Source organism: Hyla sarda, chromosome 1, assembly GCF_029499605.1.
Source record: "Hyla sarda isolate aHylSar1 chromosome 1, aHylSar1.hap1, whole genome shotgun sequence".
In the NCBI taxonomy this organism is placed as follows: Eukaryota; Metazoa; Chordata; class Amphibia; order Anura; family Hylidae; genus Hyla; species Hyla sarda.
Genome location: NC_079189.1, coordinates 101,850,054 through 101,865,681, shown reverse-complemented (window position 1 = coordinate 101,865,681; position 15,628 = coordinate 101,850,054). Strand labels below are relative to the sequence as shown.

The 15,628-nt window shown below is 42.7% G+C and overlaps 1 protein-coding gene and 1 long non-coding RNA gene across 2 annotated transcripts in view; one reads left to right on the top strand and one right to left on the bottom strand.

The window, feature by feature from the left end:
• Positions 1-6,510, top strand: part of MTMR7 (myotubularin related protein 7) — a 67,384-nt gene extending 60,874 nt beyond the window's left edge. The window contains exons 11-14 of the mRNA XM_056558940.1: positions 327-527; positions 3,124-3,258; positions 5,276-5,402; positions 5,646-6,510. Coding sequence (XP_056414915.1) covers positions 327-527; positions 3,124-3,258; positions 5,276-5,402; positions 5,646-6,008 — 826 coding nt within the window. The 3' untranslated portion in view covers positions 6,009-6,510. The remainder of the gene's footprint in view (positions 1-326; positions 528-3,123; positions 3,259-5,275; positions 5,403-5,645) is intronic.
• On the bottom strand, positions 365-10,685 carry LOC130356873 (uncharacterized). The gene is made up of 3 exons (XR_008889021.1): positions 9,615-10,685; positions 698-792; positions 365-500 (listed from the first exon to the last, which is right to left on the bottom strand). It is a non-coding gene; the product is annotated as an uncharacterized LOC130356873 (long non-coding RNA).
• Between the last annotated feature and the right edge of the window lie 4,943 nt (positions 10,686-15,628).

The window sequence follows — 15,628 nt, the reverse complement described above, 5'->3', positions numbered from 1 at the left end:
GATATAAGGGCAAAATATGAGGACAGAATATAAGGTCGGGATATGAGGATGGGATATGAGGACGGGATATGAGATCAGGATATGAGGACGGGATATGAGGTCGGGATATAAGGTCAAAAGCTTCCTCCTTTGTTGCTTTTCCTCCCCAACAAGGATTACAAAGGAAAAATTGGGCAACGCCAGGTACTCAGCTAGTTTTTCATAAAATACAGTATGCTCTTTCCCTTTGATTTCATAATGGTAAAAAGGTAAGAGCAATTATAAAACTAAATACTGTAAAAAAAAATCCTTTATCTGTATTGCTTTTCATCAAATGTTTATTTTAGGTATGGAAATTTAGAAGGCGATCCTAAGGAAGTTTCCCCAGTCATTGACCAGTTCCTGGAGTGTGTCTGGCAGCTCATGGAGCAATTTCCATGTGCCTTTGAATTCAATGAGAGATTTCTGGTCCACATACAGCACCACGTGTACTCCTGTCAGTATGGGAACTTCATGTGCAACTGCGAGAAGGAGAGGAGAGAAATGAGGTGAGACAATAAGTATTCTGGGATAGTAATGTAATATTGTTAGAATAAATTGATCGCAGGGCGTGGCACTGCTGGTATATGCGACCATAAGCTGTGGGTGAACCTGGCATGCAAGTGTTAATTACCCTGTAGCAGCACTATAGAAAACGTAGACTTATCACAGTACTTACACAGTTTATTGAAGTTGCTCTCTGGTGATAAATGGGCTCTACCTCAGAACCCCCTAATCTGAGGCGGGTCACTGCTGTGGCTGAGCGGGCATTTCCTATGTTATGGGATAGAGAAGAGGAAGCGCTGACACATGGATGTGACACTGTTGGAACAGCGGCAGGTGAGTAACAATTTTTTTATGTTACAGTGCCACCCTGGAAACGATTTAAATGTAATCCGAAATACTTCTTTAGGGTATGTTCACACGTACAGGATCTGCTGCATATTTTTGCTGTATATTTTTCTAACCAATAACTTAAATGGGTAGCAGCAAAATCAGCTGCAAAAATATGCAGCAGATCCTATATGTGTGAACGTACCCTTAGGGTCTATTCACAAGTACAGTATCCTGCAGATATTTGATGCTTAGGATTTAAAGCGGTTTACATTAAAATCTGCATCATAAAATCTGCAGCTTTAAATCCTGCGCATCAAATATGTTATTTTGCCAGTACATCTTTTAACATTAAAGAGGTTTTTCATGAGAATTCCAAAGTTAACTCTATAGCTCCTTGTGCCTTAAAGGGGTTCTCCGCTGCTCAGCGTTTGGAACAAATGGCTGTCACGCCCCCTCCCATAGACTTGCATTGAGGGGGCGGTGCGTAACGGCATGAGGGGGCTATGACATCACAAGCTCCCGGCGCTGGCTCCAGCGTTCAGAACAGTTTGTTCCAAACGCTGAGCAGCGGAGTACCCCTTTTAAAAAAACAAAAGCCTGCATACTTACCTGACCCGCTCCCTTCGGTGCTGTAGCTGTCATGTATTCTACTCTTCGCTCCTGTGTTGTTTTTTCTTCTTCCAGTATTATGCAGCTCCCCCGCTCACTGACAAAAAGTACTTTATATCTCCGGGGAGATATTAGGAATATTGTTCTCCAGAATGTCCTCTCTTCTGTTGGCTTTCCAGGCTTCTCATTGGTGTCTATGATTTCTGTAGAAGTATACATCCGTTATGTGCTGCTCATTCTCTTCCTATTTCTGTATTATTGTTGCCAGCAGAATATATGATTGGTTTGAGTGTTTTCCCAAAATGTTTGAAAAGACTATGGGACTGATTTTATTATGAAGAGTTTTGTAATTTGTTGTCTTTTTGTCACTGCGTGTTTTTGGTCATATTTTGTGACAAATCATATTAATGTAATTAAGAGAGCTGTTGCAAATTATTTATTACGGCATTTCCCTAATTTTATTTCAGCTGATCATAGAAAAAAAACTAGGCATCAAACATGAAAAAAGGTGAAAAACTTTTAGAAATCTGTCAGGCACAGGAAAACCAGAACAAAAAGCTGCAAAATAAAACAATAAAAAAATGGTGTAATGAGAATGATACATGGTACAGCACTAGTCAACTGCTCAATTTTGTGGCCTGCTGCATCCTTTAAAGGGGTATTCCAGGCCAAAACTTTTTTTTTATACATCAACTGGCTCCGGAAAGTTAAACAGATTTGTCAATTAATCCTTCCAATAGTTATTAGCTTCTGAAGTTGAGTTGTTGTTTTCTGTCTAACTGCTCTCTGATGACTCACGTCTGGGAGCTGTGCAGTTCCTATGGGGATATTCTCCCATCATGCACAGCTCCCGGGACGTGACATCATCATTGAGCAGTTAGACAGAAAACTTCAGAAGCTAATAACTATTGGAAGGATTAAGATTTTTTAATAGAAGTAATTCACAAATCTGTTTAACTTTCCAGAGCCAGTTGAGATATATATATGTAAATAAAGGTTTTGCCTGGAATACCCCTTTAAGGGTGATCTGTAAGCTTTTTGTAGTTTGAGTATTTAGGATTCATATACAGATCTGCCCTCGCTCCAAATAATTGAAGCTTTAAAGGGGTACTCCTGTGGAAAACTTATTTTTTTAAATCAACTGCTGCCAGAAAGTTTAAACAGATTTGTAAATTACTTCTATTAAAAATCTTAATCCTTCCAGTACTTTTTAGGGGCTGTATACTATAGAGGAAATGCTTTTCTTTTTGAATTTCTCTGATGTCACGACCACAGTGCTCTCTGCTGACCTCTGCTGTCCATTTTAGGAACTGTCCAGAGCAGGAGAAAATCCCCTTAGCAAACATATGCTGCTATGGACAGCAGAGGTCAGCAGAGAGCACTGTGGTCGTGACATCAGAGAAACCCAAAAAGAAAAGCATTTCTTCTGTAGTATTACAAATCTGTTTAACTTTCTGGCATCAGTTGATTTAAAAAAAAAAAAAAAAAAAAAAAAGTTTTCCACAGGAGTACCCCTTTAAAGAAGTTTATAATAAGTATCTATAAGTTTTATAGAAATGCTTGCAATATTAAAAATGTTTAACTCCACTAAAATAGTTCTAAAAATACAAAAGATGTCCAAAAATACCGTATAACTATTATGCTATTGTTACCTTATAGAATTCAGGAGAGAACCTATTCTCTTTGGTCTTATCTGTGGAAGCAGCGGCTGGATTATATGAACCCACTGTACAGACCAGACCACAGTCAGACACAAGGAACTCTGAGACCAAACACCACTCCAAGTCATTTCAAGTAAGACATTATAATGTATTAAAGCAGCAGAACTATAATAAACCATTCACTTCCCCTTCATCAACCCTAAAATACAGGTGGCTGCAATAGAATGAAGTAGTTTGAGCTCAGTGTTAGGCTGCGCTCACACCTAGTTTTTTACATACGGGTGTCGGATCCAGCTGGGGGAGGGGAAAACTGGGCGCTCCCGTACCCCAGGCGGATCAGCCTGTGACTACTTTTACTTTAATGAGCCGACCGAAGCCAAACGGTGACTCCGGTCGGCTCAGTTTTGACCCGTATGCGGTTTCCTGACCGGACCTAAAACCGTAGTATACTACGGTTTTAAGCCCGGTCCAAAACTGAGCCGTTTGACTCCGGTCGGCTCATTAAAGTTTTCCCCTCCCCCAGCCGGATCTGGCACCCTTATGTAAAAAACGAGATGTGCATGCAGCCTTAAAGAGGACGTGTAACTAACCCAAAAGGATGTACCTAAAATAGTATAGGACTCCCTGATCACACTCCTCTTTACAGTTTGATAAAGGGTTTCTAATTTGTCTGACAAATGTAGGTAATCAGTCAGATAGGCGTGAATTTAGTTTTAATAATGGGAGGGGAAGGGGGGCAGGATTATACAGCCAGGGGGTGTGGATGTTGTACATTCAGGGGCATGTATGTCTAATACATACCCCCTAACTGTACAGTCCCACCCCTCACCTGATATTTTCTCCCTTTGTTAAAATTAAAGAGGTACTCCAATGAAAAACTATTTTTTTTAAATCAACTGGTGCCAGAAAGTTATACAGATTTGTAAATTACTTCTTTTAAATCTTAACCCTTCCAGAACTTATCAGCTGTTGTATACTTCTTTTCTTTTTGAATTTATTTTCTGTCTGTCCACAGTACTCTCTGCTGACACCTCTGTCCATGTCAAGAACTGTCCAGAGCAGGAGCATATCCCCATAGCAAACCTCCCCTGCTCTTGACAGTTCCTGAGACAGACAGAGGTGTCAACACAGAGCACTGTGGTCAGACTGATTTTTATTTTTTTTTAAAGAAGAAAAGAACTTCATGTGGAGCATACAGCAGCTGATAAGTACTGGAAGGAATAAGATTTTTTAAATAGAAGTAATTTATAAATCTGTGTAACGTCTATTTTTTTTCCCCGGAGTACCCCTTTAAGTTCCACCCATTGGACGATTCCCTTAAGTGTCAGAAAAATTAAAAACCCTCATATCTTGGGAACAGAAGGATGTATCAAGAAACTGTAAAAGGTGTGTGATCAGGGTGCCTTAAACTTAAGTTTTGGTATTAGTGTTTTGGGGTACGCTACAGGGCCTCTTTAAATGGGTAGCACCTTCACAAATACGTCTCTATTGCATGTCAACTGGCAGGCTTGGTCAGTCTTGACCTCACGGTAATGCAAATTTCCAGAAAGTGGGGTCAGCAACAGCGCAGTAAACAAATGAAGTCTGCAGCAGCGATTCTTTAACACAACATGCATGCTGGATTACAGGAATCACTCTGCTGTCATCGACCTCCTTTCTTTTTGGAGTTTTGACCAATAAAAAAAAAAAAAGTCTTTGGAAATGTCTGCGAACTTCTCGGCTCGGCGGTTGCTGACTTTATCCTGCATAAATGAGTTCAGCTTTCAGGTGCTCCGGTGGGCTAGAGACTCTCTCCTAGGACTGTATCCACCTTTTCCAGCCCACCGGAGCACCTGAAAGCTGAAATAATTTATGCAGGATAAAGTCAGCAACTGCCGAGCCGAGAAGTTCGGGACGAATCGAATTTACTGTAAGTTCCCTCATCTCTACTTCTGAGCCCCGATGCAAAATCTGCAACAGGGCCCCATGTGCCAATTCAAATTCTGGTCTCATATGGGGCAGGTACCAGGTGGTGCGACTGCTACCTATGCACCCCCTATAGCTACGCCCCTACCTAGAAGTATTAATAAATCATGAAATGATTTATAATCTGGTGTCGTTTTTGTCTTTTATAAATTCTACAGTTTAGTTTTTTTTAACAAATGTATCAGGTTTTGGAGGGGCCTTTACAACCGATTCGAGAAAGGGATGCACCCCCGGCAGTCGGTGACTGATTTTCTTCAGGCAGTAAAAGAAGAGACCCAGCAGCTAGAGGAAGAAATGGAGTTCATGGAAAAGGTATCTTCTGCATTATAGCAAGGTTCTCCAACCAAGGTGCCTCCAGCTGTTGCAAAACTACAACTCCCAGCATGCCTGGACAGCCGAAGGCTGTCCAGGCATGCTGGGAGTTGTAGTTTTGTAACAGCTGGAGGCACCCTGGTTGGGAAACACTGGAGTAGAAAATAACTGAGCACCAAGGAGCATCTAAAATTTTGTTTATAGGTGTAACTTTTTTTTTTTGTCTCATATTTTCACCTTTAGCGATTAGCAAAGCTGGAAAACAGAGAGGCAAATGAAACCAATAAGAATCTCAACGATCAGCCAAAAATCCATAACTTCCAAATGTGCATCACCAACCACTCTCCTGCTAATACACCGCAAGATTACAGCACCAACCTGAAGCTGTTCCCCTCCCGCAGTCCATCCCAAGGAGAAGAGGACTCTGCCCTCATCCTAACCCAGGACCATTTAAAGAGCTCGGACCCGGACCTGTCTGCTAACAGTGACCAGGAATCCGGGGTGGAGGACTTGAGCTGCAGGTCTCCGAGTGGTGGGGACTCATTACCGAGCGAGGACAGTGGGAAGGATCCCGATTCGGATGAAGCAGTATTCCTCAATGCTTAGTGGTCTTAACAACCACACAATGTTATATTTTGTGTTTATACTTATTTATTTATTTATTTATTTATAGAGAGATGTCAGATGGAAGCGGGGAACAATATACTGGGAAACAATAACTATTCTGCTAAGTCCATATGGTTCAATGTTGGCCTGTGCAGTGAAGACCAGAGACTAAATTCGTGTCTTGGGGCTCTGAGGATATGCACTAGCTTTTATTATATTGTCTATATATTTATTATCATTTATTTTTTTCCATTTAGTTTTATTTATTTATTTATTTTTTCCTTTTGGGGCTATATCCAGAGCATGAATGAGTTCACACTGTGATAAGGCGACCGATAGTTCATCATATACTCACATACTGGAGAAGTGAAAAAGGTCTGAATTTGGTTTACTTTTCCTTTCAGAAAATGTGGAGGTAGACTAAAGTTGGCCATATAGGATCCGACTAAGGCTAGGATTCCACTTTTTTTTTTCCAGTGTTTTATTCACTGAAAAAAAGAAACGCCGGAAAAAACGCCAGTGCAATTTCCTGCATCTGACGTTTTTTCTGGCGATTTTGCCTTTGAGTTGAAATTGCATTTTTGGCCCCTTTGGCGTTTTTTTCAAAATGTGTTGGGTACCAAAAAAAAAAAAAGACGCAGTAGGGATGGTCCATAATATAGCAGAGATGCGGATCGGCTCTATACAGCGCTCTCATCTCTGCACTATAGTCCTGCTGGCCAGTGATGTGGATAGAACATCACTCATTCATATTTTCTGCCAAAAGTGGTGATTGGCCGGACGGTTGCAGCCAATCACTGCTCTGAGGGAAATATGAATGATCGATGTTCTATTCATATCACTGGCCAGAGTATAGTGCAGAGATACGGAGCGCAGGAGAAAGCCGCTCTGCATCTCTGCAATAGATAGGACGATCACAGCAGGGATCAGGAGTGATACCCTCTGTGATCTGTCCTTAACTGCAGGTACTACTACTCCCATCATGGAGCACACTCTGCTCCATGCTGGGAGCTGTAGTACCTGCATTAATAGACAGATCGCAGCGAGTGTAACTTCTGACACCTGTTGTGATCTGTCTATTAATGCAGGTACTACAGCTCCCAGCATGGAGCAGAGTGTGCTCCATGTTGGGAGTAGTAGTACCTGCAGTTAAGGAAAGATCACAGCACCCGCTGTGATCCCCCTGTATAATGTATAGATGCGGGCCGACGCTCTTCTCTGGTCCCCTGCACTAACGTATATACACACATATTCATATATCCCACAGAGAGCTGTGATTGGCTAGAACCATCTGGCCAATCACAGCTCTCTGCGTGAAATATGAATAGGTGTATATATACGGCAGTGCAGGGGACCATAGAAGAGCGGCCAGCCGCATCTATACATTATACAGAAGGATCGCAATGGAACCCGGGCGATCTGTCAATTAGTACAGGAACTACTACTCCCATCATGGAACCGTGTGTTCCATGCTGGGAGTAGTAGTATCACCTTAAAAATAAAGAAAAAAAAAGTGAAAAACACGCACACACTACATTTTTATTATTGTCACCTATATTTTTAGTGCCCTGCCCGCACTCAAACTGATCCCGGTTTTAAAATTTTATAAAAATTTGATTATAAAAAAGATAAATTTGGTTAAATACAATTTTTTCCATCACTACTGTATCTTTTTTATTATTATTTTTTTTAATGGTACCCTACGAAATTTTATTAAAAAAGGTATCTCTAACACTTTTTTGGATCCAAAAGAGAATAAAAACCGCCTGAAAAAACGCCAAAGTTAAAACCCACATGGCATTTTTCTTGGCGTTTTTTCACTCCCATAGACTTCTATGGGGGAAAAGCACCACAGTTTCAGGGAAAAAAACGCCATAGGCTCAACATGCTGCGATTTAGCAAAACCGCCAAGGAGCTGAAAAACGCCCAAGAAAGAGTAAAAAAACGCCAAAAGGATTACAAAAAAGCCAAACTGAAAAACGCCAAGTGGAAAAAGAATTTTGCAATTTTAATTGATTTACAGCTAACATCTGGCCGCAGCGTTTTTTTGGCCTAAAAACGCCATGCGGCAGAATTGGCGTTTTTCCCCCCAAAAAAACAAGTGGAATTCCAGCCTAAGGAGGCCAAACACATAAAAGCAAAGTCAACCAAGTCCACACATTTTCATGATTTGACTACCATCATGTATATGGGGTGTCCTGACTGTTTCCAGACAGATGATTTATTTCAACACCTGATCATTTTGTTATCAAGGGAGAAAAGCCAGAGGTGTCTGACTACAATAAATCCCCTTTTCCACCAAACCAAGTGTGTATGTGTGTAGGGAGGACAGAACAACAGCTGTTGGCCCAATGAGCGTTCAGCCGGCAACCATTGTTGGTGTATAGCCACGTTAAATTGTAGTGCTGGGCATCACTGGGTTTTGTGCAATCACTAAATGTACAGACAAGCATTCTGTGGTGTTACAGGATGTTACGTCACTATATACACAATGTGGATCTTGTGGCACTTTATGGTGTATCTCGAGCCTGATGATGAAACAAAGCCTCAAACATCTCATTATCAGACTCCAATTGTATATCTCATTTCTTTTTGAATTCCTTTCTTTAAAGAGTACTAACAGGACAAACTTTAGGAAAACTATTCCTGTATAAAGAATTGGGCTTAATGAAAAGAAAATGAAAACAAACAAGATATGCATGCATATGAAGGTGCCTAAAAGAGTCTTTTCTGTTGATTGTTATGAGTGAATTGGAGGTTTAACCCCATAGTATTGCTATTTTATGTAATAAATCTGCTCTGGTCCCCGTAGGAATTTTTTTTACATTGAAATTTGGATTCTGCACTGAAATCCTTTACTGTATTTGGGTCGGGTTTTTAGGTTAACCATTTCAGTTCAGTCTTAAACAGCAAACTGTAGTTTAGGCAGATCTCACTCTGGTCCCTCTTGTATTTCTGGGAGAATTCCAGATTTGTACATTGCAGATATCCTTCCGGTCACCTGAGCAGATAACCTTGGTCTCCTGTTCTTGAATCCTTGCATGAAAACTGGGTCTAAGAGCCATAGGGTTCTCTTGAAGTGCTTCCGACACTGTGGTTTTCAGAACGCACACCGATCCTTTTCTAACAGTTCTCCATTGTAGTTAGATGTAGGGTTCAAACCATAACATTAGATCAGCTGCTGCCTTGAGCTAGTTTTAGTAAGGTAAGAGTCAATGATGTATAGTACCCCCCCCCCTGTAGTGTCTGCCTGCTGTGCATAGTTAAATGGGTGTTTCTGCCATATCGAATATGTATTGAAGCTGCTATTAGTTCCTTTTGTAAGCTGCATGGATAATCTTACCAAAACAATTGTTTTCAATTCTTGACTTTGCTGCTTATTGTGACCAATACCCTATTGGTTCTAGAGTTTACAAGCGCTTATAGTGCTACTATATAAGAACAAAGCTATTAGATGCAATAGGAAGACCATGATACAATAACTGTCCCTCCAAACAGCAGATTAATGTGATAAAGATGGTTTATGCTGCTTAAATGGGTCTCTAGGCTACAGTATTTTGTAATGTAACTCCCGAGGTAGTAAAGGGAAAAAAAAAACTGCCATACTTGCCATCTCCACCGTCAGATCTTCTGGTCCCCGCTGTGCTTCTGTCCTTTCTCCTACAAATGACATTTCACTTCCCGCTGAACAGGCTATTGGACTGAATGGGAAATTCCTGCAGAAATGTAAAAAAAATCGTAAGGAGGAATAATATGGCTGCAGCAGGGACTGGAAGACCTGACAGCGGGTGGTAAGCATGTTGGGGGAGATTTATCAAAACATAGCAACCAATCAGATCGCTTCTTTCATTTTTAACAAGGCCTCTGCAAAATGAAAGAAGCAATTTGATAGGTTGCTATGGGCAACTTTTCCTTTGCACAGGTTTTGATAAATCTCCCCCTATATCTTTATTATTTTTACTATACAGGCCATCGCATGTTGAAGGCAGCAGTAACATACGATGCTTTTGTATGTCGGGGCCATCGCATAAACGGCTATCCGGCCGCGCAGACTGCTTCAGCTGCCACCGGATAGCCGTTTACGGTGCCGCGTGTGATCCGCTGACGATCACTTACCTGTCCTCGGGGCTCCGGCAGGTCCTCTTCAGGATCCCTGCATCGTCGGCGCTCTCCATCGTCGTCATCACGTCCCTGCGCACACGTCCCGTCATCCAATAGGTGCGGCGTGCGTAGCGACGTGATGGCGGTGACGGAGAGTGTGGATGCCGGGGAAGCAGAGGCCTTGCCGGAGCGTCGGGTACGCGGTGACAGCGATGGACGGCGACATCCCGGGCAGCGATGACGGTCCGGAGCGGCGGGGACAGATGAGTACAACTTCCTCTAACAGTGGTCTACAACCTGTGGACCGCCAGATGTTAGAAAACTACTACACCCAGCATGCCCGGACAGCCAACGGCTGTCCGGGCATGCTGGGTGTTGTAGTTTTGCAACATCTGCATGCTGGGTGTTGTAGTTTTGCAACATCTGGAGGTCCGCAGGTTGTAGACCACTGTCCTATACTTGACATTGCACGGATCCCTCAACATGCGATGGTTTCAACAAATGATGGTCCGTTTGGAACGGATTACCATTAGAGATGGGCGAACTTACAGTAAATTCAATTCGTCACGAACTTCTCGGCTCAGCAGTTGATGACTTTTCCAGCATAAATTAGTTCAACTTTCAGGTGCTCCCGTGGGCTGGAAAAGGTGGATACAGTCCTAGGAGACTCTTTCCTAGGACTGTATCCACCTTTTCCAGCCCACCGGAGCACCGGAAAGCTGAACTAATTTATGCAGGAAAAGTCAGCAACCGCCGAGCCGAGAAGTTCGTGACGAATCAAATTTACTGTAAGTTCGCTCATCTCTAATTACCATCGTATGTTGAGGGACCACTGTATCGGGAGTCACATTACATAATTCTGTAGCCAGGAAACTCCCTTTAAAAGGGGCTGTCCATGATAAAAAATAGCTGGTTTTCCAGAAACAACATCACATCTATCCAAAGGCTGTGTCTAGTATCACTACTGTAGAATTACCCAGTTTAAAGTGTATTTGAGCTAAACTCCAATAATGGACACTGCCCATGGACAGATGTTGTACTGTGTATGGAAAAATAAAAGCTGATCTAGAAAACCCTTTTAGGGTACGTTCACACGTACGCAGATTTGATGCTCAGGATTTTCTGCCGGAGCTTCTAATCTGCAGTTACAAATCCTGTGCATCAAATCTGCGCAGGATCCTGTACGTGTGAATGTACCCTAAAAGTAGAACTCCCAAAAACGCATGTAAAACATCTTCTGATAAGCAGTTAGGCTAGGTACATACTACCGAATCTCCGGACGGAAATATTCCAGCCAGAGTTTCCGAGGGCAGCTGGTGGTAACTGAATCAGTCTGAGCCAGGACCAGCAGACATTGTCTTCCCCATAGATGGCAATGTATTCAGTGCGGATTCTGCCAAAAGAATTAGCAAGATCATTCATTTAGAAGCAGAATCCTATTGACAGCCATGGCATTGACTCTGCTGCACTGGAATTTCCAAGAGACGTTTCAAAAGTGGAAATTCTGTAGTTAAAGATAAAGGCCACCTTTGTAAAGGCTCATGACACCATCATAAACCTTTCTTCTGGCCACTCAGTATTATCATAGGGAGATTGGACAAAATAAACAATATAAAGATCTGATTTGCAATTCTTTTTAGAATGGCATGGGAACCTTTCAAAATAAAAATATAAACCATATTCATCTGCCCCAATCCTTCTGCAGCTGCTGTTCAGAAAGTTCCTGGTTCCATCTGCTCCCCGCTTCCTGTGAAGTTTTGCTCCTGCAGGAAACGTTTGCTTAGACAATCAATGGCTGAGGCAGGCTGCGGCCCGTCATCATTTCCTGGAGGAAGAAAACCTCTCAGGAAGTGGGGGCAGCTGACGGCAGTAGGGACCAGGAGCTGTCATAACAGCAGCTGCGGGGGATTGGGGCAGGCAAGTATGGTTTCTATTTTGAAAGCACCCCAATGTTTTTCCTAAAACATTTTGTATTCCCAATATCTCATTTAGGCTACTCTCCTTATGAAAACACTGAACTGCCCAGGCCTGTAAGTGTTGTTGTGGTGCAGCAGTTCTTCTGGGAGTTCTCATTTGAAGCGTTACTGTCATTTAGCAAAACTTTTAACATATCACACAGACATGTCAAAAGTTTAGATCGATCAGTGTCTCAGTGCTGAGACCTACTATAGACCTACTCAAAGCTCTGGTCACTATAATGGAGCCCGTTTCCTGCAATCATACAGACTGAGTGCTGAGCCGGAGAGCGAAGCACACTGTCACCTGCTTCACTCAGCATTATCTTATGATTGGATGCGCTGAGCACTGAGACCTTAAAGGGCTACTCCGGTGGAAAACCATTTTTTTCATATCGACTAACTCCAGAAAGTTACAGATTTGTAAATTACTTACCATTAAAAAAAAATCTTAATCATTCCAGGACTTATCAGCTGCTGTACACTACAGAGGAAGTTGAGTTGTTCTTTTCTGTATGACCACAGTGCTCTCTGCTGCCACCTCTGTCCATGTCAGGAACTGTCCAAAGGAGAAAGGAGAAAATCCCCATAGAAAACCTATCGCGCTCTGGACAGTTCCTGACATGGACAGAGGAGTCAGTAGAGAGCACTGTGGTCATACAGAAAAGAACTATACAACTTCCTCTGTAGTATACAGCAGCTGATAAGTACTGCAAGGATTAAAATATTTTTTTATAGAATTTACAAATCAGTTAAACTTTCTGGAGCCAGTTGATATGACATTTCCCCCCCACCGGAGTACCCCTTTAACCAATTTAAACTTAATATATGTCTGTGTGACATGTCAAAAGTTTAAGCAAAGCATTAATGCAGAAGTCATTTTTTGTTTTTAACTAATTTATAGTATCATTGCTTATTTTTGTGATGAATATTAAAATGTCATGTTTTATTTTATGTTGCACATTTTTTAAGTTATTTATATGCAGAAATTGTGTTTTCACATATTATTTGAAAATATTTTTTTACGCAATATCACCCTAATTGTGACTATATCAATACAAAATCTGTATGTAAAAGTAGTCTCTTCCGTAACGTATAATTAAAATATTTTTTAAACACATTTACATTGTGTCTGGCATTGATATAGTATTGTGTAGTGTAATTTATGGCACATTTTACTATAGAACTACATATACATAGACTGTCCATGTATGTGCAGTTCCTGAAAGAATGGCAGCTTTATGTATAATCTTTACAAATAAGTGCAATAGGGGAATATAGCCAAGTCACTAACAAACTTTTTAGAAGTTTAGCATCCAAGGCCATGCTAACAACATGTCATCAGCAACTTCCATTGTGTCACATGACTCTCCTGGATGGTATAAACATACTCCCGGGAAAAGACTTAACAAGCCTAAACAAGAGAGCATGGCTTCACATGCAGAACTCCTAAAAATCTTATTAGTTGGCTATATTTCCCTTCCCTGCTCATTTCTAAAGATACCTTATATTGCTTTATCAGCTTGATTTGGTCAGTCTTTTCAAAGACTCTCTAGCCTTACAAGGGAGGTTTATATACTTGATTAATATGTAATCACCCAGAATAATCCAATAATCATATTAATAAAAGGAATTTTCTTGGTCGTTTCCATTGGGGGACACAGAGACCATGGGTATATCTTGCTGCCACTAGGAGGCTGACACTAGGCATACAAAAAGAAGTCGGCCCCTCCTGGCAGGTTATACCCCGCCCACTGCCTCTGAGCTAATCAGTTTTAGCTTAGTGTCAGTAGGAGGCAGACACAGGTCCGGAGTTCTCCAGACCTGGTCTTATTTTTTATTTTATAGCTAGGACCTGTTTGCAGGTCCTTTACTCCTTTTTATTTTCTCTTTTTTAGGTGGGGGTTCAGGAGCATGGCGCTACCTGTTCCCCATAGCATAGAGTAGAGTATGCACCGTTAACCCCTTCCCACCAACGGCCAGCACCTGGGATGGTACATTTGGTCCGGGTCCCCCTACCTTCCCTGCTCGTCCTGCTATCTCAGCCTGACATGATGCAGGTGACCATAGCTGCTGAAGACATCTTAAGTGAGTATGGTGGATTAGGTATGTCCCTCTCCTTCCCCCAGCCCTTCCCCCCCCCCTTCCCTCCACAGCACCTCTTCATTTGCCTCTTGGGGTCCCCTATTACCTGGGGCTCCAGGAGGATTTTCCTGGGGGTGATGGCTACCATTTATTAATTCTAGAGGTTAGGGGTTTTCAGCCTCTGGGTCTTCTCCCTCTATGCACATGACGGGGGATAGCGGGCAACCTCCCCCTTCCCCCACCACCGTCACTGCTTACTAATTTTCAGTGCTCCAGCGCCCGCCTGCAGCCTCTGTCAGCTTCGCTGCGGCACGCTTTTACTTTAATTTTCGCCTGCTTCTCGGGCATGTACGCGATGCGGGGTGCATATTAATTGAGGCTGCGGCCTGTGCCGGGACTTAGCTCCGCCCACTTCCTGTACTACGGACACACTGGCGGGTCGCCCGCACTTCTCTCTTCTGCCTCTCTTCGCGGGGTCAATTTCTGGGTGCCTCCCTCTCTGGCTCCGATAGGATACCGTTCTGATACAGTGACCGCACCGGTTCCTGGGTCAGTGCAGCCGTCACCTCCCCCTTCTCTCTGCCTGCTGCTACCTGCCTCTTCAGCTCCAGCTGGGACACAGCACAGCCACAGCCTGCTTCCCAGCTCCAGTCAAGGGTCACAGCTCAGCTCCAGCAAAGGGACACAGGACCTGGGTGAGAGTGTTCCATTTTATTGCTGACTACTTCTCACTAGCAACTATGTCCGACCCCGAACCCCCACCTACAGACAGGTGACTGCAGCCTTGGTCACCTACTATTCTTGTGTGGGCTGCAAAACCGAAATGCCCGGTGGTTCCACTGAATCCACCTGTCCCACCTAGTCCACCACACACTCCATCTCCCCTGTGCCTTCTAAGGATGTCCCTCTGGAACGCACGGTGTGCGCCCCTCCCCCAGAGTGGGGTTTCTCCCTTTCCCAGTCGATCTCCAACCTGGCTAGGGTCTCCAGATCAGTGACTTCGGCATTGGAGCGATCTTCCCTGTGCACGATTATAATTCAAAATCTCCCATGGAGTACAAGGGTTAACTTAAATTTCAATTCCAATTCTCTTAAGGGAATAAACCCTTCCGGGACAAAGCCCTAAACTGGGGTTACCCCTTTAAAATATCACTTTTATTTCATTGTTTTAAAAAGCCCCATAATTGTGCTCAAAGTAATACAGAAATTGGTGTATTAAAAGCACAACCCGGATTTGGATACTGGTTCTATAGACCTTTTTATTTTTGGAGGTATTTTAATGGTTCATAATTAACACTTCTTTTATTTGGGTTTTAACTCATTCTCTTATAGTTGAACCAGTATAAGCCTCCTATTTTCCTTTCCGGGTTGCTATATTAAAATGTTGCTGTCCCTAGCATCCCCCCGACATTTCGCCCATGGGAATCGGCTTGATCAAGGTGCGGGATACTAATGCCGGGCCCTGCCATCCACTCTAGT